This window comes from Nomascus leucogenys, chromosome 21 (genome assembly GCF_006542625.1).
Source record: "Nomascus leucogenys isolate Asia chromosome 21, Asia_NLE_v1, whole genome shotgun sequence".
Lineage (NCBI taxonomy): Eukaryota > Metazoa > Chordata > Mammalia > Primates > Hylobatidae > Nomascus > Nomascus leucogenys.
Genome location: NC_044401.1, coordinates 12896289 through 12923321, shown reverse-complemented (window position 1 = coordinate 12923321; position 27033 = coordinate 12896289). Strand labels below are relative to the sequence as shown.

The 27033-nt window shown below is 41.3% G+C and overlaps 2 protein-coding genes across 5 annotated transcripts in view; one reads left to right on the top strand and one right to left on the bottom strand.

Moving 5' to 3' along the window:
• Positions 1 to 2923, top strand: part of HHLA2 (HERV-H LTR-associating 2) — an 88798-nt gene extending 85875 nt beyond the window's left edge. For 2 of the 3 annotated variants that reach the window (XR_004027536.1, XM_030801690.1), the window contains 2 exons: positions 1065 to 1133; positions 1828 to 2923. Coding sequence is in view for 2 of the 3 variants with exons in the window: in XM_030801690.1 (XP_030657550.1) it covers positions 1065 to 1090 (26 nt within the window). In the remaining variant the exon portion in view is untranslated. Of the gene's footprint in view, positions 1 to 338; positions 390 to 1064; positions 1134 to 1827 lie in introns of all 3 variants that reach the window. The other variant, XM_030801689.1, reaches the window with a different exon arrangement.
• Positions 2924 to 4458: 1535 nt separating this feature from the next.
• Positions 4459 to 27033, bottom strand: part of MYH15 (myosin heavy chain 15) — a 156275-nt gene continuing 133700 nt past the window's right edge. Inside the window, exons 38-43 of one of the 2 annotated variants that reach the window (XM_030801687.1) lie at positions 24615 to 24740; positions 15846 to 16016; positions 13040 to 13144; positions 8770 to 8865; positions 7688 to 7822; positions 4459 to 5654 (exon numbers count right to left, since the gene is read on the bottom strand). In XM_030801687.1, coding sequence (XP_030657547.1) covers positions 5640 to 5654; positions 7688 to 7822; positions 8770 to 8865; positions 13040 to 13144; positions 15846 to 16016; positions 24615 to 24740 — 648 coding nt within the window. In that variant the 3' untranslated portion in view covers positions 4459 to 5639. Of the gene's footprint in view, positions 5655 to 7677; positions 7823 to 8769; positions 8866 to 13039; positions 13145 to 15845; positions 16017 to 24614; positions 24741 to 27033 lie in introns of both variants that reach the window. The other variant, XM_030801688.1, reaches the window with a different exon arrangement.

The following is a 27033-nucleotide window of genomic DNA, read 5'->3' as shown; positions in this document are numbered from 1 at the left end:
ATGTACCAGAATCTCTGGGACACAGCTAAAGCAGTGTTGAGAGGGAAATTTATAGCACCAAATGCCCACATCAGAAAGCAGGAAAGACCTAAAATCAACACCCCAACATCACAATTAAAAAAACTAGAGAAGCAAGAGCAAACAAATTCAAAAGCTAGCAGAAGTCAAAAAATAACTGTGATTAGAGCAGAATTGAAGGAGATAGAGACACGAAAAACCCTTCAAAAAATCAGAGAGTGACTTTCAATCGAAGGACAGAGCCATACCAAGGTGACCTTACAGGGAAACAGCTGGGAGAGTAAATACCTAATTTCACTCTTCCCTGTTCTGATCTCCAGCCCAGCTAGAAGCCAGGAGGAGCAGACACCCTGCTGATGGAGCCCAACAAGGTCAGCCTCCCATGGCTGAGAGAAGAATGGATTCTGGTTCTGGAGGAGGAGTCAAAAGATATGGGCAAAAACTCTGTCACAGTATTGGCCACTTTAAAAAATAGATATATTCCATACTTCTGCAGTGAGATGGGCTGAAAATATATTTGAAGCTGTTATATGAAAAGCCACAAAAACTTTCCTAGCTCCAGCTCCCTGGTTGTAGTTTCATGACTGTGGTTCATATGTTTTATTTTTAAATTCCCTTTTCTATTAGTTTTAAAATGTACTTTGTCTAAGATATGTATTAAAGGGCCGTATTTTAGGAAAGTCCATAAGGAGGCCTTCTTTGAGAAATGACATATCCCATCACTCTCATCCCCTCCTTGGCTATGACATTTCCATTGTTAGCAGTTGGTAGGAACCAGGCCAAGGATCACAAGGAGCCAGGAATTGCTGAGCCGACTGAACTGCCTTTATTCCCCCGCTTTGGAGCACCTGGATCAACCATACACATTTACTGCTGCTTCTGATGATGTGTTTTTACACTGAATGCATTTTTCATGTTGTTTGTTAAAGATATGAAGGGAGAGTAACTCAGATGATTCTAATAACATTATTATATTGAGATAGGACTAAGGGAGAATTTTGGTGTTTGCAAAGAAATTATTTTTAAGTTCTCTTTTTTTCCTGTAGAAAGACGTGGTGTCCCTCCCTACTGATGAGAGCCCTCACCATGCACCTGATAATGCCGAAGAAAACGTGGTAAGGCATTATTTCCTTTATCAAACCATATACCATATAAAAATGCTTCTTTAGAAGGATAATTGAAGTTCTGACTGATTCACATATCATCAAGCAAGACTTTTATACAGAAAAAAAAACAGCAGGAGGGGTTGCAGGATAATATAGCACAAAAAATATAATTAGGCTTTTCCCAATGTCTATAATTAAACAGGCTCTACTTGGTTAAATACATGGTGGTTCTTCTTGTCTCCTATTGCTATTTGTAGAGAAGATCTCCAATGGCATTGTGCATAAGAGGGTGAGCCAATGTACTTACGATAGAAGCATGAAACATGGGATCGTATACAAGTGGAAAGAAACACAACTATAATTCACTTGCAAATTATAGTTTGATTGTATACTTCCTTTTTACTGCATTCCTTTTAGTATTTATGTGTTCCATTAATCAGAATATAAATAAGGGCCAGGAGTTTGGTAAACTTGTTTTTTCCACTGTTAAAAACCATGAAACAGCTAGTAGGGAGATTAAAATTAACTGATAAGACTCAGACATTTTATAATGGTCTCATGGATCTTTAATTTCAGATGCAAGCAATAGACTAAAGCTTCTTACCACCCACCCCAAAACACCACTGTCATTAAATATTTAAGATATAAATGGTTATTCTGACTTGAACAACAGACATTTAGAGTCTATTTTTCTTGGTTCTAGCCTCTTTCAGGAAGAGTACAGGAAATGAGAAAAGACTGTGACAACTCATGACCTGCATCCTTAATATCCAGTGACTTCATCTCCCCTTTCTTCACTGCAATTCCAGGCAATGGCCTGTCAGACCAGACAATTCTACCACTGCAAAGACTTGTAACCATTTTCTAGTATCACATTTACTTTTCAAGACATAAGGATCATTCACTGACCCACTACCTGCATTGAGTATAAATGCCTGGATGTTAAGGATTCCAATTTAACTTCGGAAAGAACTGCCTCATTCATTTACATTCCTGTTACAGTCAGCCCAGGAGATTACAGTGAGCTCTCCACTAAGAATCTGGAAGAAACGCATCACTAGGGGTTGATTCCCAATCTGATCAACTGATAATGGGTGAGACAGCAGGTAAGAGCAGAAGTCACCTTAGTGGAAAGGTTAAAAACCAGAGCCTGGAAACAAAGATGATTGATTTGATAAGGTATTTTAGTCTAGTTTTATATGAATGATTATATCAGGGTAACCAACTCGATTTGGGATGAATCTTAGGGACACCAAAGACTGACTGTCAGTATCTTTCAGATTGCTAGGGAAAAGGGCCCTATGAACATAAGAATCTCTGAAGTTAGGTTACACTTGACCACACGAGGCTTGCATAGTTGAGTGACTAGCCATGAAGATAATTCAAACTCTTCTGGCTCAATTGGCATATTACTAATCAATCTTCTAATAAATTTAGATTTTCATATAAATTTTTAAGCAAGAGAAGGGAGAGCTCAGCTAACTTAATATGTTTCCCTTAATTTTAGTCACCAATTTACATAAAGGAAACAGTCTAATGTTAATGCTTGTGAACTTGTCACTATAACCAGGCTTTTGTGTGACTTAGTCGATCAGGGTTTTGACTCTATAAGAGCAAATTCTGAATTGTGGTGTAACTGCCACCTGGTCCAATTTTATCACCTGACCTCAGTTTCACAATCCTATCCTTGTATGTAATTAACTCTGTTTTTGCTACAATGTTATGATGGGTTATCACAAATAGCAAAGTATTGAGAATTCCCGTCAGAATGATAATTATTAAAAAGTCAAACAATAGATGCTGGCAAGGCTGTGGAGAAACAGGAATGCCTTTACGCTGTTGGTGGGAATGTAAATTAGTTCAATTATTGTGGAAGACTGTGTGGTGATTCCTCAAGGATCTAGAAACAGAAATACCATTTGAACCAGCAATCCCATTACTGGGTATATACCCGAAGGATTATAAATCATTCTACTATAAAGACACATGCACACATGTTTGTTGCACCATTTACAATAGTAAAGACATGGAACCAACCCCAAAACCCATCAATGGTAGACTGGATAAAGAAAATGTGATACAAACACCATGGAATACTATGCAGCCATGAAAAGGAATGAGATCATGTCTTTTGCATGGACATGGATGAAGCTGGAAGCCATCATCATCAGCAAACTAACACAGGAACAGAAAACCAAACCACATGTTCTCACTCATAAGTGGGAGCCGAACAATAAGAACACATGGACACAGGGAGGGGAAAAACACACACCAGGGCCTGTTGGGGGGTGGGAGGCGGGGGAGGGAACCTAGAGGACAGTTCAATAGGTACAGCAAACCACCATGGCACACATATACCTATGTAACAAACCTGAATGTTCTGCACATGTATCCCAGAACTTAAATTTTTTTAAAAAAAAATACAACTTAGATATCTTTTAAAAAAATTCCATTGTGAAGAAAAACTCCATTGAGATAATATTTAAGTGTCTACCATCTCTGCTTCCCCCTAGCCTTGGTTCCTTTTTAAAAATTGTGTCCTACTGAGAGAATATGATACTTAATTACAAAACTGGATGCATCCCCAAGCTGAAGTTTGACTTTACTGAGTATATGCTTGGGGTGTGGCGAAACAATAGCATCCTGACTTCAGGATTGGTAATATGACAACAGCAAATTTCTAAGAAAAGGTTTGGGATATACAGATGTTTCCTGAATATAAACATTGGCTTATTAAAGGATAATTCCAAACTTACTTTTTACTGAAGTTTTAAAAAATTACTATTCCAGGAAAAAAAAAAAAAAAAAACCCTAGAAAAGTTCCATGTTAAATGTTTCATTTTTTCTCATTGGGTTGAGACTGATGGTAAGAAGGAGCGACTGCTTTGGATACAGCCTGACACACATACCTGCTAGTTCACTCTGTGGCTGTGCATCCCTCTCCGCCAACCACAAAACTCAAATTTGGTTCACCTTGCTCAAAATGGTACCCTGATTTTTCAAGATCATCCACTTTCATCTGTCTGAGCCAACCCTGGCAATTGCAGTCCTCTTGCCACTAGACTAGTTCAGCATAAGCAGGTAAACAAATCTGCTCACTAGGATATGAGGAAAATTATTCCAGAGGTCTGTTTCTGGGAAGGTGTTTCTCCATTTTAAGAAGAGACAGGTTATCGTATGGGGAGAAAATGCTCAGGACTGCTGAAGTCCTCTTACAGCGACAAGAGATTCAGACAAGAATGAACCTGGGTCCTCTGATACCACTGAGACCCTGAATTAATCTTCAAGCTACCCATATGAGTCAGGGTTGGATCAGGGAGGCAGAACCAGAATATGACAGAATAAAGATTTATTATAGAGCTTCAAGCTTACACAATTGTGGGTGCTGGTGGAGAAGTCTAGGCCAGGCTGCATCTGGTCCCTCTGCATCTGGTTCTCGGCCTGAAGTCACTGTAGGTTGACTGTGCATGCAGCGAGGATGAAGGGAGGTCCATTAAGAACAAACAGAACCCATATCTGTTTCACAGCCTCCACTGCAATGCTGTGTGTGATCTCAGGAAAAGCTGGTGCTGGTTGCCATGGAGCTGCACACACACCTGGCCAGGAGTCTGCAAAGCTGAAGGAGGAGGCTGGCAGGAGCTGGAAGAGCTCTGGGTCCAGGGAGCTGTCTCTGGTCTCTTCTAGCTCCCCTTTTTGGCCTGGAGTCATATTTTCAAGCTGTCACCATGCTTGGGTCTGCACGCTGACCTTATGAGCATAAAATAGCTGCTGATCAAATTAATGCAAATTTCTTTATGACCTACTCCAATCCAGAACCACGAGAGAGAGGAATTCTGGGACATGTTCGTCCAGCTGAGCTAAATTGGTACTGCACAAATCCAGCATATCACCCGTCACTGAATGTCTTGTGTGGGGTTACCTCCATGTTTAAAGCGTGTACCAGCATATAGCCTACATGTGTGTTGATTAGGAGAGTTTTGCCTACATGTTCAAATTGCCTAACTATGGCTATATTTATATCACAATGCTGAGGGGATCTTATGACTTCCATCCCACCACTGCAGGCTCACAATATACATTCATAGATTTAGGGATGAATCAAGCCAAAGTTGCCTAACTTCAGTAAAAACCATTCACCAACATGCCCTAGTCCCCATGAAGCGTGACTGGTCTAAGGACATCTTCTATGAGTCCTACCCATTAAGAGGAAATATGGACAAAGGATCAAGTATTTATTCATTTTTTAAACATCAGAATCAAAAAGGTTCTTCCATTTATTTAATCTGTCATGTGAAGCATTAGAAGGTAGTTTACTTGCATTTGAGGATCAAAAACTCCCCATTAACTGTGGAAGCAATGATATTCCCTTTAATTATTTTTCTAATTGCCTTGTTTATATGGTGTGAAAAGCAATTTAAACATGTTAAAAATGTTTCCATACAACCTAAGTTTTTCGCCATGAAACAGCACCTTCCTTGTACTTCTCCAGCTGTTGTCCTTTCAAAGCAGGGGATGCTATTCTTCTTGAACCTGAAAAACAGAATGTCAGTGTGTTCTGTGAATTTCCTGTAATTTTCACCAGTGGAACACATGCCCAGAACCAAGCTGAGTCCTTTCCAGAGGTAAGCAGGCCTTAGCCAACTCTTCATCAACTTCAAAGGGAGGCAGGGAATTGAGGCAATTATCTGCATTATAGAAAGCAGACCCCGGTAATTTACCCCAAGGGCATGCCCGGTCACTCTCAATTTCTGCCTCCCTTGTCTTGCCAATGAAGGCAGCACCCCCCTTAGCCAACCCCATGAGGAGAAAGATTCTGCAGCCACATCACCAATTTGCTCCCCAGCCCTGACACAGAATTCTATCAGCAAACCTTTTCCTTGTGCATATGACAGTTGAGGGATTTTTTGGCTTTTCTTCTGTGAAGGGGAAACAATTAGTCATTGCACTGCCAAGGAAGGTTTTCCTATTCCTCTCTGGCCTCTCAAAAGCAATTTCTACTTCACTCACTGTGTTCTTTGTTGAAAATAACTGTGACAAAGTCGAATGCATGGCATCTGTTTTGAAGGCCCTTCGACCTCCTGCAGCTGAATGCAATTGCAGCACATGGGAAGCACCTCCCTAAACAAGTCATTACATGGGGTTGCTGGCGGGATCTGCAGAGAAGACCCTAAATCCGGTGCCACAACACTTCTCAAATTGAGGCCAAAGTTCAAACCACTTAATTGGCCCTCTCCCATAGGACTTATCCTTGAGGCAGCTATTCAGGCATCAGTAAAAAATTTCTGGAGTCTCTCAGTGATTCGTACTTCTTATATTTAGATCTAAGTATATTCAATATAACCAACTCTTAGGCTCTCCTTCAAAAGAGATGCTTTTGACCTCCCTTAAGGTAGTATTTATGCATATTATTGGCAATCCTATCAACTTACCTTGAAGGGTTACTAGTAATTCAGTTAGGGCCTGGATTCATTTGTATAAAATAATCAGGAGTCCATGGAACAAAGATGATTTTAAAAAGCACAGATGGATCGGCTCAAAATTTGGAGTGAACTCTTTCCATAGTAGACACATATGTGACTTTGTACCATGTCAATATGGAGTCCAAGAGGGAAGATGTTTAAGATTGAGGCAGTGAAGGAAAACAAATGCAAGAGTCTTGCTTTGTAGTTCTCTGCTTTATATTCCTGATTCTGCCCGAAAACACAGAGAAAGAGGGCTAGTGATGCACCACGTTTAAAAAAATAATAATAATGAAATGATGGTGCCTATCTATGCCAGAAGCTATGCTCAGTGATTTCAGGCAATCTATTAGCTAATATCACATTATCCAATCTCCTTTGATTCCTTTCTCCTAAAGCCAGACCTCATTTAAAAACTGTGTGTTCCTGAGAAAATTTCAATAAGGAAGCCAAGACTACCTTACCCTACCAAACATTTAGTACATTGTTCTTTGTCACTCTACCAGTAAAATCAGGGCAGTGGCCTCTACCATTAGATTAGAAGAGCCATTTCGTGGACCAAAGAGACATAGAAAGATCCTTTCTCTGTGTTTTCAGGCAGAACGAGGAATATAAAGCAGAGAACTACAAAGCAAGACCCTTGCGTTTGTTTTCCTTCACTGCCTCAATTTTAAACATCTTCCCTGTTGGACTCCAAATTGATATGGTACAAAGTCACGTATGTGTCTACTATGGAAAGAGTTCACTCTGAATTTTGAGCCGATCCATCTGTGCTTTTTAAAATCAACTTTGTCCCATGGACTCTTGACTACTTTACACAAATGAATCCAGGCCCTAAATCTTAGATCCTGCAAGTTAACATGGAAGTAAGCATTTGAAAAGTATAAATACAATGTGCATGCCACTCAAATGCTTAGCATTTCATCTACCTGGACAAGTATAATTTAGTAAACATGGGAAGATTTTATTGGAATCCTTTGTTCTTATCTTTTAAAAGCTTTTAAAGAGAAAAACAAATTTCTTGTTATACTGGTCCATGCAATGACATCAGCCCTAAACAAACATGATTGAAGAGTTAGAACAGAGTTGAATACCTGGCCATACCTTTTTCCCAAACTCTCTTGCTTTAATTTTGAGTTTACTGACTTGAGATTCTGCCACCTCTGCCCTTTCCTTCACTTCATTCAACTCATGTTGCTGCTTCTTATACTTGGAAAGGTATTGATTGGCTTGAGTTTCCTAAAAATAATAAAAAAAGAAATCTCCATGCCTATATAGTCAGGTTTTTTTTTTCTGCTCTGACATGAGAAAGCTGAATAATGTGAAAAGAATCTAAACTTCTGGGTATTGAATGGGATATCATATTTTGGTATGATATATTAGGATTCAGACTTTCTAGCAGGTATAAGACCCATTTTTTATAACTTTTGTTCCCTGGAAATTCAGAACCTAGTTGGCACTTTTCATCAACTGGATGCAGTAAAGCTCTCACAGACTGAAAATGTGCTAGAATAACCACAGCTGTCTATTTTGTCATGAGTTTAACATCATATTCTACCCCTGGGTAGAGGGGTCTTGTCTTTAAATTTATATGGGTCAACAGGTAATTATTAGACCTTGGGCTAGAACAGGTAGTGTTTTAGGCCAAATCATTGAAATAATCAAAACCCCTCAAGAGTTAATATTAGGGAAAAATCAATATATATGGCACTTATCAATTACATTCCCTGTAGTTATAGATACTGACCCAGGGATGGCAAGTACATTTCAATTTATGGTGGTTTTGTCCACAACCATATCCAGGATCATCAAGAACAAATACTGTGAACCATGTTTATGTTTACCCAAGGTTTTGGGATGAGGGAGGCCCCAGGGTGACTACCTTGCCCAAAATTGGCCTTCCCTACATGACACTCTGCTTTTACTTATCTCATTTCTTGTTGTGTACCTGTTTGGGTGAAACCACAAAGGTAAAGGAGAGAGCTCTGGCTTCCTGGGGGGAAAAGCCACACACATTTTTGCCATGGGTGAGAATTCTAACTTGAGAAAAAAAACTGAGAATGAGCAGACTCTAAGCTGAGCTGGCCCTCTCTGACAAGCTGCTTGCTGAGCTCAGGGTCACAGATCTCCCTTAATCAAAACAACACTGGGAAATCCATGAGGCTGAAACTTCCCAAGGCACTCACCGCCACCTCGACTTGCTGCTTGTAATTTTGCACTTTTAGCTGAAGTTTATCCATCTGAGTTTGCATCCTGCTCAGATTCTTCTTGTCTTCCTCTGCCTGCAATACATAGGCATGTATGGGAAGGTGATTCAGAAGATCCAGCAGTCTATGTTGGGGTAGTCTCATGTGGGGAAATAAGGGTTAGGGAACTATATTAAATATCATCTCAGAGTTGTGATTTTAATAATGGGTTTAACTCACCCAAGTTCCAAGAAATTGATAAATAGAACTGTCAGCACTAACAGTCATTTGTTCTGATCCACCAACCTTTGCTGAAATGGGAGTTAAACCCATTAGGTTCAGTTTGGGTCTTCAGTCTTTCCAGCTCAACCAAGCTATATCTGCCTGAAGCTATATCTGTATACTTAAAATTAGTAGTGAATTATCTACTGTTATATTTTACTTTAAGGTGCTGGGGGTGGAGGTGCATTCAGATGACGAGAACAGCAATAGCTTTAGCTATAGCTAAATAAAAAGCTGTATCTTTATTTAGCAGGAATGAAGTGCATTATAATAAAAGCCACATACGCAAAACTGAAAACCAACTGCTCCCCAATCAAAACAACTATTCCTTTGAACTTTCTAATTGACTCTTGGTTTTGAGTAATAGAACTATAGAAAAGATAAATTTTCTGGAATTCTGATGCAGAGATAGCAGGGAAGATTCTGCAAGCTGTGGGGACCATGGTGTGCCCATTCTCATTGCCTCAATTACAACCCATCCTCGGGCTGAAGAAAGGAAATCTGGTGGGATAATGTTTCTCAACGGTGCTCCGCAGAGCCTTTGGCATTGCAGGGAGAGAGGAGGCTAGAGGCAGGCAGGTAGACAGGGCTCTGCCTGCCCCCTCTTTCCTCATGCCCCTTTAACTGGAGTATTTCCATATTGGAGCTATTGAACTTTTCAAAGGAAGAAAATATCTCAATTTGCTCAGGGTTGAGAAGGTGATTTAATCAAGAAAGATCTACTACTGCTTAAAATTGTTTTCTGGCTCCATTTGACCTATTCCATCAAATATGAATTTTTTTGGCAGCTTTAATGTTCCCCCTACTTACCTTCCATTCCCCCCACCACCACGAACCCACTCCAACCAGGTCACATTCTCCTGTTTGCCCAGAGCTCCCCTGCTTACTCTGTCCTCCTTAGGTTTAGCCAAGCTGTTCTCACCATCTGGAATGCACCCCCACCACACACACCACCACCTTAAAGTACCATGTAAAAGTAGATATTAATAATTACTAATTTTAACCAGGAGGCAGGGATGAATATATATGAAAGAACCTAGTTGGGGAACTGAGACAAGTCTGGTTCACATAAAATCCCTTCTTTGTTTTTATCTGCCTCTCCCTCAACTTGTCAGGTTTATAAAATTCAAAAGATTCATAGCATTATGTGCTTACAGTAAATTATAAAATCAACAGAGGTTTAATTGCTAATAATCAGTTTACTGAGAGGAGAGTAAATTGGTGGTAAAGGAGGCCACACAGAAGAAAACTGAAAAAAGCTAGAAGCGGTTGCTGATGTTACTGATGTCCCTCCCACATGGGAAGGCAAAGCCATTGATGTTAGGCCTAGGTTCCCATCTCAGCTCTAGGGCACTGAGTAACTGGTGACCATGGCTATGCACGTCCTAGATTTCCTATCAAGAAAAGAACTTGCCATTCAACTGTGAGAAGTGCAGTTACCTGATAACCTCCAACTGCAGTGCCTTTGGGACCTGCCACAGCATTAGCATTGAGGCCACACACTTCCCAGGCAGCCCCCAGGCAATAGCTAGGCATAGTGAAGTCACTAGTGTCTGGCCATTTCTGCCCAACATGGGAGTCCTTTCTGGGCAATCTTTGTGCTGGAGACTTGCCCAGAGCTGCACTACAGTCTGACGCTCTTCCCTTCTCCTCTTCCTCCCTCAGCCTCTCCCTTCATGTCTCTGCCCCACCCTGCTTGCTTGCATCTTCATCCTTCATAGATGTTACTTCTAATAGATCTCTTGTATATCTAACTCTATCCTGGCATTTGGTTCCTAGAGAACCCTCTCAACACAGCAACTTAACCAAATTGTATTTCCTTATCCCTAAAAATGATACTACATTCTTGACTAGATGTGTAAAGATTAAATAATATCTATACAGATTCCTGGATGTAGGAGGCAGTTGATGGTAGAACCAAGTAGGTGGGTGGAGAGTGAGGGGCAGAGGAACTATCTTGACCTTCTATAGCAATTACAAGTACCTAATCTTATGTTCTGCTTTATAGCACATTTTTCTAGGTGCTGGAGAGAGAAAATAGGACAAGTTTCCAAATGCTAGGGGGATATAAAGGAGAGGATAAATGCAGCATGGGGACCCGCCATAGAACTGCCATGGAGTGGGACCACACTTGACTCCTTTCCAGTAGCAGAATCTTCCCAGAGGACTTTTCCTAAGAAAATGATATTTGTGTCCCTTTCAAAATGACATTTTTAATTGCACCTAGGAATAGGCCATCACCAAACACCCTGCCTCCTTGTCCTGGTGGTTATTTTGATGATTGAGATGACTCAGCGTTAACCTTGAACATTTCAAAACCAAGTACCAGGAAATGTGGAGTGTCCTCTAATGTCTTTTTAAACCTACAGGGTCTAGCCTAATAGATAGCTGATTTGATGGCAGAAAATAGGCCTATCTAAGCATTCTGCAGACACTTGGAAGAAATTAATAAATGCACCTCATTCTAGTACATGAGAAACACTAGGATTATTACAATGAAGAAACAAAGGTAAGACACAATAGAACAAGAATGCATTCCTTGGGACAATGAAAACCAAAAAATATATAACTTTGGTTTTTTGTTCTATAATGAAGTTGTTTACAGAATAAAACAATAAGAATAATCAATGGGAAAAAGGAAAATCCAGACATTAAAGCAGCATTTCACTCCATCAACAGGGGTGGCTTCTCCACCTTCCTCAAAGTAGAATAGCAAACTTTTAAGTTCCCAAGGTGTTTACCTACTTAGCCACACATACCATGGGCCCACTTCTCAGTGGCTTTGATGGACCTAGCATGGTCTAAAGAAGTGTCAGACTAACTCATCTTACAAAAGGAACCGCTTAATAATAAAAGAGCTGTGCAAGTAGCTCATTTCATCTTAATTAGCCCAAGATGATGCTTCTGAAGTGCTGTGCTTTCTTATCTATCCTTCCTGCTGCAAGGGAAGAAGACTTTGACATCTTTAACAACTCAGCCTCAGGAACCAGAATCAGGACTAGCAGATCTTGCATTGGCATTGTCAAAGAACCTGTAAAAATGGGTGTCTAAAATGAATTTGCCTTTGTATTGGAATAAGCTATCATGTGCAATGTGAGAGGGCTGGGATAAGCTATCATGTGCAGTGCGAGATAGCTTACTGTCCAGTGTGAGATTGCTGGAATAAGCCATCATGTGCAGTGTGAGAGGGCTGGAAAGTGACTTTTAGCATCTGTGTTCAACAGTGGAACACACATCTACTGTGTGATAGGAGGATGCCAGACCCTAGAGGGGAGAACAATACAGTGCCTCTGCCATCAGAGAATCTATGTTGACTGCATTAGAAAGAAAAGGGAAGCCATGGTTGAAAGTGAAAATGTAGATGATGATATTTTTACTTTAAAAATGCATTAGTTACTTGTAAGAAGTCTGCCCACCTCTTTTCAATTATTGCTTGAGACCAATGTTAGTCAACAGGTTAGATTCAGAAAGCTTCAGAGGTCTCTCTTTAGTATTTTGTTTCCACCTGGCACCAGCAACAGTGTCCTCAATGGCCTTGAATGTTTGTGCAACCAGAAAATAGGAGTGGAAATGCCCCCCGCTGCAATTGAGTCAGCATCCCATGTAACCTGCCAGCTGGGTAGCCACCCCGAGCCTCTGCCATTAACTTCATTTACACATTGTTCTCACTCAGCCACTCACAGGAAGGCATCTTTATGAAAGCACTGTAAACACTATGTGTGAAAAAATCCAGATGGTATAAATAGCTTTTCACTTCTAATTGCAACTTGCCGCTCACATTTTGTTTCCTGAGAGCTCTGAAAAGAGACCGATCCAAACCACTAATAGCACAGGAGCTCTGGGAGGGTGAGTCAGTGTCTACTGCTCAAGGAGAACAAAGATGAAGAGAGAACTGCAGGAGTCCCAGAAGGCCATTTCAGACTTGAAGGAGTACTTTTCTGCAGGGTAGCGCCCAGCCAGACAAACAGGGAATGGTTTCCTGGAGTACCTGATAGGTCAGCTCTTTGATGCATCGCTCAAGTCTGCGGGCTCCCCTCTGGGCCTCTGCACTGCGACGGATTTCACCCTCCAATTCACCTTCCAGTTCACGAACCTGCAACCAAAACGTGACCTCAGACCAGACGCTGCCAGCAAGGCTGGCATTCTGTTTGCCGATTGGCACAATCATCTGAAAGAGAGCAAAGTGTCAAAGGAACATGCATACACAGTTTTTGGTGCTTAAACAGGACAGTGTCTCTGAGAAAACTTGCCAAAAGTAAGATCTTTTATGGATTCATAAAAGAACTGTTTAGACTGAAATATGTGAAAGGCTAATTCACACAGATATGAGAAGGTTTTTTCCTGAATTACAAAACCACACCCAAAGTGTATGTATGAATGTATATGTAAGTATAGAGAGTAAGCAATGTGTAGCCCATTTGAGAATTTGGTCAACATACTACCTAATCTTAAGCTGCTTTCCCTATGTTCAGCTCTGACTCTCTAAAGAAATCAGATGCTGAGTTTATGTCACATGTATGTCACCCACAACCCTCCAGTTCTGCTTTATGGGAGAGCTATCATACAGACGAACTGCCTGCAGCCTTATAGAGTTACACAAACGAGCTTAACATTCATTCAACGCAGGTGCCTACTACATACCACACCCCAGTGCTAGGAATAGAGCAGTGAACAAAACAAACAAAAATCTCTTCCCTGAATTAGCATACGTTCTAATGAGGGGAAGCAGACAGACAAAACAAAGTAAAATGTAGGCTATGTTTGATGGAGATAAGAGCCATAGAAAGAAATAAGGCAGGAGAAGGAGTAGGGAGTTGATGTTAGCTGCTCCGCCTGCCTGGGGGGCTCTTGCCCAGATATCCTCTTTTCCTGCTTTCTCCTTGACGCCAATGCCACCTTCTCCAAGAGGCCTTCTTGAGGACGGGAAGGCCAGTGCCCTGAGGCAAGAATGTGCCTAGCGCATCTGACCCCATCTCTTACACCCCACTGGAGCCATTCTTCCCTCCTGTACCTCCTCAGAGAGGTGCAATGTGAAGGGAGGGGAGCAAGTGTGAGACTTCCTTGTGGATGAAGCCCATTTAAAGCAATCTTCTGACCCCTGCCATATAGGAACCTGACAGTTCTGTCTGTTGGGATGTGAGCTCTTACAGGCCCCTCTACTTTTTTTTAAGCACTCCTTAAGAATTTTGGGGGGCTGATTAAAGTGATTAAAACACCTTGGGGAAAAACTGCTCTACTAAAGCAAATCCTAGACATCATGTAATTCCACCTGTAAATACTATTGGATATCATTCTAATACGTAATGATGGTATCATGGTTGTGACTTTAAGAATATTAACCATAATTCCTTAGTATTATCCGATATTAAGGAGTTCATTGCTGGTCGTTGCTACTGAGTTATCACTGGTTCTACGCCATAATAGTGAACAAACAGCAATTGAAAATAAAATCTGGCAATCTTAAAACTGAGTTGGAAAAAACAGTTTCATGTATTTTTTAGGGGAAAAATGCATACTTTTAAATTTTATACCTATATGCCGTTTCTCTTATACCAAAAATCTTGGTTCTTATATATCTCTGGATAAACTTACTGCTAATAGCAATTAAATGTTGGTATTTTGAAGTTGTAAATGCATGGTTTTTGCCATTCTTTTGTTATTTTGTCCTTATTTTGAGGGATGTATGGACAAAATATTATGTTTAAAAGTCACTGAGAATAATTCTTACTTGTGTATGTTTAATGCCCCCAATTTAATATATCATTAACTTCATTTGCTTCCATTGGTGTTAAAATTTTAGAGACTGCTGAGTTTTTTTCTTTGACTTAAACTTGTTTTTTTAATTATAAAGTATGCAAATGATTTATATGATTTTCCAATCAAAACAACTAAACAAGGTACCTTAGGAAGGTCCAACTGTCATCTCTGTGTTATCCTCTTATAGATAGCCATTTTTATTTTTCTGATTTATTCTGTTACCATTTCATTTTGAAAATATAAGCAAATGTGTACACCCTCATATTCCCCCACTTTCTTGAACAAAAGGGTATACGCTTTCCACATTGCCCTCACTGTATGACTGTATAGAGGTACCCGAAATGGACATGGGTATTCCATTGTATGGATATACCATAAACGTGCAAAGGTGATACCTTATTTTTTAGAGGCCCTTTTGAACAATCGAATCCTAGTTGAATATTCTTTCCATTCCTGTAGCATTTATCATATGCCTTGTCTGTAGTCATTAAAATTGATTCAATAATTTTACAAATCTTATTTTCAAGATGAGTTATTACTTGTTTTTAAGCTCCCTGAAGGCAGATACTACATCATGTCTGTCAGTCCTTACTGTATCTTCTCTGAGTCTTTCTTGATCATTGTTTTAGTTGTTTTCCCTCTCCTTTCTCTGGCTGTCAGAAAATGGGCATTCTCTGCAGAGGAAATAACAGGAGAAAAGGCACAGAAGCAAGACTGCCAGGGGTGTGTTTGGAAACACCAGGTAGCCCTGGAGCGACAGCCTGGAGCTGGTGAGGTGAGCAGGAAGGGCTGCAATGTTAGTTAGCAAGAGGGAAGGCAAATTTCATCCAGTCCAAGGAAAGTCCTATGTGCTCACCCAAAGTCAAGCAAAGAATGAATGTATATATTGAGATCTGACACTCCTAAAGATCTGAAAGTGCTAAAAGCAAAAGTGATAAACGGTGTATGTGTTGGGGGGCAGATCTGGTGTCACATTCCAGGACCAAGAGGTCTTGAATTGGGGACTGTCAAGCCCTCATGATTACCCAGACTCCTACCCTGGATTCTAGTTTCTGGATTTGCTTTCTACTCCCCATCAGGGCCATCTGTTCAGCTTCAGCCAGCCTTTTCTGTAAGTCTGTAATTGTCTGCTCCATATTTTCTCTTGTCCTTTCCAAGTGGGCAATGGTATCTTGCTTCTTCTTCAGTTCTTCTGACAAGTTTGCTGCCTAGCGGGGTAAAAAAAGGGACGGAGCTAGTTCAGCAGTCAATTGATCTTTTTTTTTTTTTTTTTTTTTTTTTGAGACGGAGTCTCGCTCTGTCACCCAGGCTAGAGTGCAGTGGCGCAATCTCGGCTCACTACAAGCTCCGCCTCCCGGGTTCATGCCATTCTCCTGCCTCAGCCTGTCCGAGTAGCTGGGACTACAGGCGCCCGCCACCACGCCCGGCTAATTTTTTGTATTTTTAGTAGAGACGGGGTTTCACTGTGGTCTCGATCTCCTGACCTTGTGATCCGCCCGCCTCGGCCTCCCAAAGTGCTGGGATTACAAGCGTGAGCCACCGCGCCCAGCCCAGTCAATTGATCTTAACATTTTTACCCATGATCTTTAGTTCCTGGTCTGACTGGCTGCCACGCCTTGCCTCTATGTATGTGATCTCTTCCCATTATAATCTCCCTAACCACTACCACCCTCGAGTTTGTTAACAGTAAGGCAATAGAGACAGCAGTAGCTACAGGAGAAAACAGGGTAAGGAGTGGTGGAAACAGACCAAAGATGAAGAACCATATGAACATTATTACACAACACCTGTATTAAAAGAAAGATGAGGGGTGGAACCAAGATGGCCGAATAGGAACAGCTCCGGTCTACAGCTCCCAGCCTGAGTGACACAGAAGACAGGTGATTTCTGCATTTCTGTTTGAGGTACCAGTTTCATCTCACTAGGGAGTGCCAAACAGTGGGTGCAGGACAGTCAGTGAAGCGCACTGTGCACGAGCCGAAGCAGGGCGAGGCATTGCCTTACTCGGGAAGTGCAAGGGGTCAGGGAGTTCCCTTTCCTAGTCAAAGAAAGGGGTAACAGACGGCACCTGGAATATCGGGTTAGTCCCACCCTAATACTGCGCTTTTCCAACGGGCCTGGTAAACGGCACACTAGGAGATTGTGTCCCGCACCTGGCTCAGAGGATCCTATGCCCACGGAGTCTCGCTGATTGCTAGCACAGCAGTCTGAGATCAAGCTGCAAGGTGGCAGCGAGGCTGGGGGAGGGGCGCCCGCCATTGCCCAGGCTTGCTTAGGTAAACAAAGCAGCCAGGAAGCTCGAACTGGGTGGAGCCCACCACAGCTCAAGGAGGCCTGCCTGCCTCTGTAGGCTCCACCTCTGGGGGGCAGGGCACAGACAAACAAAAAGTCAGCAGGAACCTCCATAGACTTAAATGTCCCTGTCTGACTGACAGCTTTGAAGAGAGTAGTGGTTCTCCCAGCACGCAGCTGGAGAGCTGAGAACAGAGAGACTGCCTCCTAAAGTGGGTCCCTCACCCCTGAGCAGCCTAACTGGGAGGCACCCCCCCAGTAGGGACAGACTGACACCTCACTCGGCCGGGTACTCCTCTGAGACAAAACTTCCAGAGGAACTATCAGACAGCTGAATTTATGGTCTCACGAAAATCTGCTGTTCTGCAGCCACCGCTGCTGACACCCAGCCAAACAGGGTCTGGAGTGGACCTCTAGTAAACTCCAACAGACCTGCAGCTGAGGGTCCTGTCTGGTAGAAGGAAAACTAACAAAGAGAAAGGACATCCACACCAAAAACCCATCTGTACAACACCATCATCAAAGACCAAAAGTAGATAAAACCACAAAGATGGGGAAAAAACAGAGCAGAAAAACTGGAAACTCTAAAAAGCAGAGCACCTCTCCTTCTCCAAAGGAACGCAGTTCCTCACCAGCAACGGAACAAAGCTGGATGGAGGATGACTTTGACGAATTGAGAGAAGAAGGCTTCAGGCGATCAAACTACTCTGAGCTACGGGAGGAAATTCAAAACAATAGCAAAGAAGTTAAAAACTTTGAAAAAAAATTAGAAGAATGGATAACTAGAATAACCAATGGAGAGAAGGGCTTAAAGGAGCTGATGGAGCTGAAAGCCAAGTTTCGAGAACTATGCGAAGATTGCAGAAGCCTCAGTAGCAGATGCGATCAACTGGAAGAAAGGGTATCGCTGATGGAAGAGCAAATGAATGAAATGAAGCGAGAAGGGAAGTTTAGAGAAAAAAGAATAAAAAGAAATGAACAAAGCCTCCAAGAAATTTGGGACTATGTGAAAAGACCAAACCTACGTCTGATTGGTGTACCTGAAAATGACGGGGAGAATGGAACCAAGTTGGAAAACACTCTGCAAGATATTATCCAGGAGAACTTCCCCAATCTAGCAAGGCAGGCCAACATTCAGATTCAGGAAATACAGAGAAGGCCACAAAGATACTCCTCAAGAAGAGCAACTCCAAGACACATAATTGTCAGATTCACCAAAGTTGAAATGAAGGAAAAAATGTTAAGGGCAGCCAGAGAGAAAGGTCGGGTTACCCACAAAGGGAAGCCCATCAGACTAACAGCTGATCTCTCGGCAGAAACTCTACAAGCCAGAAGAGAGTGGGGGCCCATATTCAACATTCTTAAAGAAAAGAATTTTCAACCCAGAATTTCATATCCAGCCAAACTAAGCTTCATAAGTGAAGGAGAAATAAAATACTTTACAGACAAGCAAACACTGAGTGATTTTGTCACCACCAGGCCTGCCCTAAAAGAGCTCCTGAAGGAAGCACTAAACATGGAAAGGAACAACTGGTACCAGCCACTGCAAAAACATGCCAAATTGTAAAGACCATCGAGGCTAGGAAGAAACTACATCAACTAATGAGCAAAATAACCAACTAACATCATAATGACAGGATCAGATTCACACATAACAATATTAACGTTAAATGTAAATGGGCTAAATGCTCCAATTAAAAGACACAGACTGGCAAACTGGATAAGGAGTCAGGACCCATCAGTGTGCTGTATTCAGGAAACCCATCTCACGTGCAGAGACACACATAGACTCAAAATAAAGGGATGGAGGAAGATCTACCAAGCAAGTGGAAAACAAAAAAAGGCAGGGGTTGCAATCCTAGTCTCTGATAAAATAGACTTTAAACCAACAAAGATCAAAAGAGACAAAGAAGGCCATTACATAATGGTAAAGGGATCAATTCAACAAGAAGAGCTAACTATCCTAAATATATATGCACCCAACACAGGAGCACCCAGATTCATAAAGCAAGTCCTGAGTGACCTACAAAGGGACTTAAACTCCCACACAATAATAATGGGAGATTTTAACACTCCACTGTCAACATTAGACAGATCAACAAGACAGAAAGTTAACAAGGATATCCAGGAATTGAACTCAGCTCTACACAAAGTGGACCTAATAGACATCTACAGAACTCTCCACCCCAAATCAACAGAATATACATTTTTTTCAGCACCACACCACACCTATTCCAAAATTGAACACATAGTTGGAAGTAAAGCTCTCCTCAGAAAATGTAAAAGAACAGAAATTATAACAAACTGTCTCTCAGACCACAGTGCAATCAAACTAGAACTCAGGATTAAGAAACTCACTCAAAACTGCTCAACTACATGGAAACTCAACAACCTGCTCCTGAATGACTATTGGGTACATAATGAAATGAAGGCAGAAATAAAGATATTCTTTGAAACCAACGAGAACAAAGACACAACATACCAGAATCTCTGGGACACATTCAAAGCAGTGTGTAGAGGGAAATTTACAGCACTAAATGCCCACAAGAGAAAGCAGGAAAGATCCAAAATTCACACCCTAACATCACAATTAAAAGAACTAGAAAAGCAAGAGCAAACACATTCAAAAGCTAGCAGAAGGCAAGAAATAACTAAAATCAGAGCACAACTGAAGGAAATAGAGACATAAAAAACCCTTCAAAAAATTAATTAATCCAGGAGCTGATTTTTTGAAAAGATCAACAAAATTGATAGACCACTAGCAAGACTAATAAAGAAGAAAAGAGAGAAGAACCAAATAGACGCAATAAAAAATGAAAAAGGGGATATCACCACCGATCCCACAGAAATACAATCTACCATCAGAGAATATTACAAACACCTCTATGCAAATAAACTAGAAAATCTAGAAGAAATGGATAAATTCCTCGACAAATACACCCTCCCAAGACTAAATCAGGAAGAAGTTGAATCTCTGAATAGATCAATAACAGGTTCTGAAATTGTGGCAATAATCAATAGCTTACCAACCAAAAAGAGTCCAGGACCTGATGGATTCACAGCCGAATTCTACCAGAGGTACAAGACGGAACTGGTACCATTCCTTCTGAAACTATTCCAGTTGATAGAAAAAGAGAGAATCCTCCCTAACACATTTTATGAAGCCAGCATCGTCCTGATACCAAAGCCTGGCAGAGACATAACCAAAAAAGAGAATTTCAGACCAATATCCTTGATGAACATTCATGCAAAAATCCTCAATAAAATACTGGCAAACCGAATCCAGCAGCACATCAAAAAGCTTATACACCATGATCAAGTGGGCTTCATCCCTGGGATGCAAGGCTGGTTCAACATACGCAAATCAATAAATATAATCCAGCATATAAACAGAACCAAAGACAAAAACCACATGATTATCTCAATAGATGCAGAAAAGGCCTTTGACAAAATTCAACAACCCTTCATGCTAAAAACTCTCAATAAATTAGGTATTGATGGGACATATCTCAAAATAATAAGAGCTATCTATGACAAACCCACAGCCAATATCATACTGAATGGGCAAAAACTGGAAGCATTCCCTCTGAAAACTGGCACAAGACAGGGATGCCCTCTCTCACCACTCCTATTCAACATAGTGCTGGAAGTTCTGGCCAGAGCAATCAGGCAGGAGAAGGAAATAAAGGGTATTCAATTAGGAAAAGAGGAAGTCAAATTGTCCCTGTTTGCAGATGACATGATTGTATATCTAGAAAACCCCATTGTCTCAGCCCAAAATCTCCTTAAGCTGATTAGCAACTTCAGCAAAGTCTCAGGATACAAAATCAATGTACAAAAATCACAAGCATTCTTGTACACCAATAACAGACAAACAGAGAGCCAAATCATGAGTGAACTCCCATTCACAATTGCTTCAAAGAGAATAAAATACCTAGGAATCCAACTTACAAGGGATGTGAAGGAGCTCTTCAAGGGGAACTACAAACCACTGCTCAATGAAATAAAAGAGGATACAAACAAATGGAAGAACATTCCATGCTCATGGGTTGGAAGAATCAATATCGTGAAAATGGCCATACTGCCCAAGGTAATTTATAGATTCAATGCCATCCCCATCAAGCTACCAATGACTTTCTTCACAGAATTGGAAAAAACTACTTTAAAGTTCATATGGAACCAAAAAAGAGCCTGCATCGCCAAGTCAATCCTAAGCCAAAAGAACAAAGCTGGAGGCATCACGCTACCTGACTTCAAACTATACTACAAGGCTACAGTAACCAAAACAGCATGGTACTGGTACCAAAACAGAGACATAGATCAATGGAACAGAACAGAGCCCTCAGAAGTGATGCCGCATATCTACAACTATCTGATCTTTGACAAACCTGACAAAAACAAGAAATGTGGAAAGGATTCCCTATTTAATAAATGGTGCTGGGAAAACTGGCTAGCCATATGTAGAAAGCTGAAACTGGATCCCTTCCTTACACCTTATACAAAAATTAATTCAAGATGGATTAAAGACTTAAATGTTAGGCCTAAAACCATTAATATCCTACAAGAAAACCTAGGCAATACCATTCAGGACATAGGCGTGGGCAAGGACTTCATGTCTAAAACATCAAAAGCAATGGCAACAAAAGCCAAAATTGACAAATGGGATCTCATTAAACTAAAGAGCTTCTGCACAGCAAAAGAAACTACCATCAGAGTGAACAGGCAACATACAGAATGGGAGAAAATTTTTGCAACCTACTCATCTGACAAAGGGCTAATATCCAGAATCTACAATGAACTCAAACACATTTACAAGAAAAAAACAACCCCATCAAAAAGTGGGCAAAGGACATGAACAGACACTTCTCAAAAGAAGACATTTATGCAGCCAAAAAACACATGAAGAAATACTCATCATCACTGGCCATCAGAGAAATGCAAATCAAAACCACAGTGAGATACCATCTCACACCAGTTAGAATGGCCATCATTAAAAAATCAGGAAACAACAGGTGCTGGAGAGGATGTGGAGAAATAGGAACACTTTTACACTGTTGGTGGGACTGTAAACTAGCTCAACCATTGTGGAAGTCTGTGTGGCGATTCCTCAGGGATCTAGAACTAGAAGTACCATTTGACCCAGCCATCCCATTACTGGGTATATACCCAAAGGACTATAAATCATGCTGCTATAAAGACACATGCACACGTATGTTTATTGCAGCACTATTCACAATAGCAAAGAGTTGGAACCAACCCAAATGTCCAACAACAATAGACTGGATTAAGAAAATGTGGCACATATACACCATGGAATACTATGCAGCCATAAAAAATGATGAGTTCATGTCCTTTGTGGGGACATGGTTGAAACTGGAAAACATCATTCTCAGTAAACTATCGCAAGGACAAAAAACCAAACACCGCATATTCTCACTCATAGGTGGGAATTGAACAATGAGAACTCATGGACACAGGAAGGGGAACATCACACTCCAGGGACTGTTGTGGGGTTGGGGGAGGGGGGAGGGACAGCATTAGGAGATATACCTAATGCTAAATGACGAGTTAATGGGTGCAGGAAATCAACATGGCACATGGATACATATGTAACAAACCTGCACATTGTGCACATGTACCCTAAAACCTAAAGTATAATAATAAAAAAAAAACTATGAGAAAAAAAAAAAAAGAAAGATGACCAACTGAAGCAATGGCTTTTTACTGAATAAAGCACTGGGATGATTGATTATTGAATAAATTAACCGGTGTCACATTAATGCGCCAGGAAAGATATGGAGAAGTGCCTACAAAAGTCTTTTCACATCTCACTTCTATAATTCTGTGATTCACTACACAAACAAGTTTGGCTCCAGGAATTTGGCAGTAACAGATGCTCTCACTGCCAATAATCTGGCATGAAAAAGGTTAATTGTGAAGCCTGCTCTTGGCTTTGGCTATGTGTACAAGGGCTTGGTGTCTCAATGCAATCATTAAGAACTGTTTTGAGAATCTCTAGGTGCATTTAATGTAAGAATATGGCCCTCACAGCCAAAGCTTTTCTGTCTATCAGGTTACCAACCATCTGCAGAATTTAAGTGTGAGACTTCTATGCAGATGGTGAGGGCAAAGAATGAATTACCTTCTGTGATGTGGGGTTGGGAGTCAGAGCTAAACTATGGGAGGTTTGGAGGGTGGGGTCAGAGATGAGTTCACTTTTCAACACTGTCAAGAAAATCTTATCAAGGCAAGATTAAGCAGAGAGCATCTTCATAATGTATGAGTGCATACGTTTATCAAACAGGAGCAGCTATTTTTATTCCCTTCTACCTGTGTGGATTTTCATAAATGTTACACGTTACACGTATTTGTTCCCTTGGCCATCAAACATCTTCGAGTTTTCACACAGCTCATTTTCCTCCGAGATCAGAATACGTGCCTTGATACAAAAGGGATGAGTGATAGGCATGGTTGCCCATTCTTAGAGGGGGCTGGATTCTACAACGATTAGGTGGTTGGGATTTGGTGCAATGGTTTTCTTTAGTTCCCCAAGGGTTAAATAACTTGAGCAAATATAGATACAAGCTCTTCACCTCCTTTGAATTTTAAAGTGACTAATGTAAAATATAATCAAATGTCCTGTCTCCTAGTTTAGCAGGGGGATCTGCTTCCCTTCATGTGGGAGGATCAGAGCTGTTGCATATGGTTGTGCATTTGATGGGCTGCACAAAAGCTCTTGATGGAGAAGGGGTGAGCAGAGACAGAAACCAACCCCAAGCCCCACTCTGCAAGCTCTGGGACCTTCAAAGCTGAATCTGCCACACACAAACTTCCCCCTCCACTAATATATTTTTCCCAGTGGTACCTTCCGCTGACCATGCCCTCTGAGAGAAGTGCTGCATCTGCCCACAGGGGGTGCCCAGAGGGTGGCCTTTTTTCAGTCCCTACAAAGATGCACCAAAGCTGGCAGCCAACTCTGAGCTCAACATCATTTAGGAAAATCACTGCCATCAACAACTGGAAAATAAAGTACAGCAGCCCTGAAACCCTTTTTTAGCAACCTGATTTTGCTCTTCAAGCAGTAGTACAGGTTGTAAAAAAAAAATAAGTGAATTAAGCATTCTTTCCAAATCCTCATCTTAAAATTGTTATAGACCCTAGGAAAAATAGCTTTTTGTAAGGAAACACAGAAAGAACTGTTTCTAGACACTAGATATATTGATTCACAAATGAAAAGTGGCTTAACCAAAACAAAAGAAGACTCCTGCTTTTATAAGGTTTTGCTTATAGCAATTCAACTGCTCCTTTTCATCACCAGGGTATGTTGGTGGGAGGAGCTAATTGGCCTCATTTTTCAAGATGAGAACAGGGAGGCAGAGAGGTCAGACTAACCTCCTCTTGGCTGTATGGGAAATCAATGGAATACTTTTTGGCTGCAGATGTGCCCCTGCCCCTTGGCCACTGCGCCAGTGAACTCTGGAAGACAGGATTGAGTAGGTGGTCAAGGGACCCACCTCAATGGCTGCCTTCTTGGCCTTCTCTTCTGCATTTTGACACTCCTGCACCACCTCTTCAGCTTCTTTCTGCATCCGGGCAACATCAGCCTCCAGTTTCTTCTTCTGGCTGAGGAGGCTTGTGTTCTAAAGAAAAGCAGCATTCCTATTAGGCAAGTAAAAACCAGCAATGCAAATGCAAGCTGGTCTGTTCAGGACATGCAATGGGAGTCAGCTCTGGCCAGAAGCAAATTTTATTATAGTGAGCCATATTCCCTTAAGCAATGTTCCCAACCCCAAAAGGCTTTTGCCATCCAACTTGAATGGAAGGGATTTCACCCATTAGAAGTTCAGGACTAAAGAGATGGCAGCCTGAATCAGAAGGGAGGAGGGGTATCTAGATAACCTACAAGCCCCAAACGTGTTTGGTTTTCAATGGGTTGAGGAAATGTTTCTCTGCCATTTGCTTTTGGATGTGGTAGAAACAAGTGTTCTAGAGCAGAAGTTGGGGTCAATTGCAGACATCTGAGGAGCAGAGGTTGGGGAATAAAAAGTATAACTCCAAGTATGCTGCTCCAGAAACAAACAAAAAAAATCATTCCTCTTCTTTTTCTACTTCCCTTCCTATCTTACTTTACAGTGAGGAGGTGGGGAAAGTAGTTCAGAATAAGCCTCCTCCTCCAGCCCTTAGGTACCCTCATTACCACGGAGGATTCTTTGTGTTCTGTGGTTGGTGCTGCCCTAATTCTTTCCTTCCTGAGTTGTGACACTAGAGGCCAAATATCCTTTTGCTGCTATTTGGTCTGTGTTTGAAGCCCAGCTTTTCTGAGGCTGTGAAGACTCACAGTGTATATAAAAGGCATAGGCTTTCTATTTTATTATTTCTCCTTTCACTTTAGATGTTTCACATTCACTTGCCTCTGGCTAGTGCCTTTCTCAGTAGCAGGATGAAGACTTGGAAATAGAAAGATATTCCAGGCCAGGTGGGGTGGCCCATGCCTGTAATCCCAGCACTTTGGGAGGCTGAGGGGGGTGAATATCCTGAGCTCAGGAGTTTGAGACCAGCCTGGGCAACATGGTGAAATCCCGTCTCTACCAAAACTTTTACCAAAAATAGCTGGGTGTGGTGGCATACAGCTGTGGTCCCAGTTATTCGGGAGGCTGAGGTGAGAGGATTGCTTGAGCCTGGGAGGCAGAGGTTGCAGTGAGCCAAGATTGCACCATTGCACTCCAGCCTGAGTGACAGAGTGAGACTCCGTCTCAAAAAAGAAAAATAAAAAATAGAATGATATTCCAGCATCACTGGTTCTATCTACCCCACCTTCTCTATGGCATGAAGCATCTTTATCGAGACTGCCATCTTTTGTCCTTATGGAGAGCCAGGCCCCATATACCTCCAAGATTTCCACTGCCATGGCCTGAGAGATGGGGTAGAAATAAGTTGTATTTTCCTGAAGCGTTTTTTGGATGCTCACAGAACAGACTCCATAGAAACCATTTCTTTGTAGAGGAAGGTACAAGTACAAATACTAATTTGTTTGTACATAGAATCATTTAAAATTTGCTAGGGAGACAAGGTTTTAAATCTTTGCAAACTGAATTACTCTCTGTTTTTTTTTTCTTTCTTTTTTTTTTTTTTTTTTTTTTTTAGGAGAAAGGGAGTTAGGGAGTGTTTTGCAGAAAGGTAATCTAGATTGTCACAGCTCAGGTTTGAAAAAGGCACTTGTAATCAGTCAAAGATGAATTTAGCCTCATATGTTAGTCCTAGGCTAGAGATCTGGAAATGCAGGAGGTAGCTAAGAAGGCTCCCTAAAAGGTTCAGTATGTTTTGCTTGATAATGTTCTAATAACTGCAAGGTGCCCCAGCATGGTTTAGGATGGGGAGAGGTCCTTGTGAATAATATCACCTAGACCAGTGCTGGTCAAAGGGTAGTCATTCTATGAGCAGTAGCACCTGAGAACATGTTCACTTTCTAGGTCCCATTGCAGAGCTTCCGTTTAGTGGATCTGGAGTGAGATCTGAGAATTTACATTTTTGTGTTAGGGATTCTTATATGTACACATCAAGTTTCAGAAACTCTGCCCTAGAGACCAGGTCTCCTCTACCTAATTTTCTTTTTCCCCAAATCCTCTCCTCTCTATGCATGCTTTTTCTCTAGCTGATCCTCATCTCTCTCTAGGCTAGTGATTTTGCATCATATTGGATCCTACTGGTGCATTATCATGTATAATATGCATGGCAAATGATTTGTTACCAATAGCAATTAAGTACTATAGACCAGCGGTCCCCAACCCTTTTGGTTTCATGGAAGAAAATTTTTCCATAGACCAGGTAGTGGGGTTGGAGGGAGAGATGGTTTGGGGATGAAACTGTTCTACCTCATATTATAAGGCATTAGATTCTCCTAAGGAGCATGCAATCTACATCTCTCACATGAGC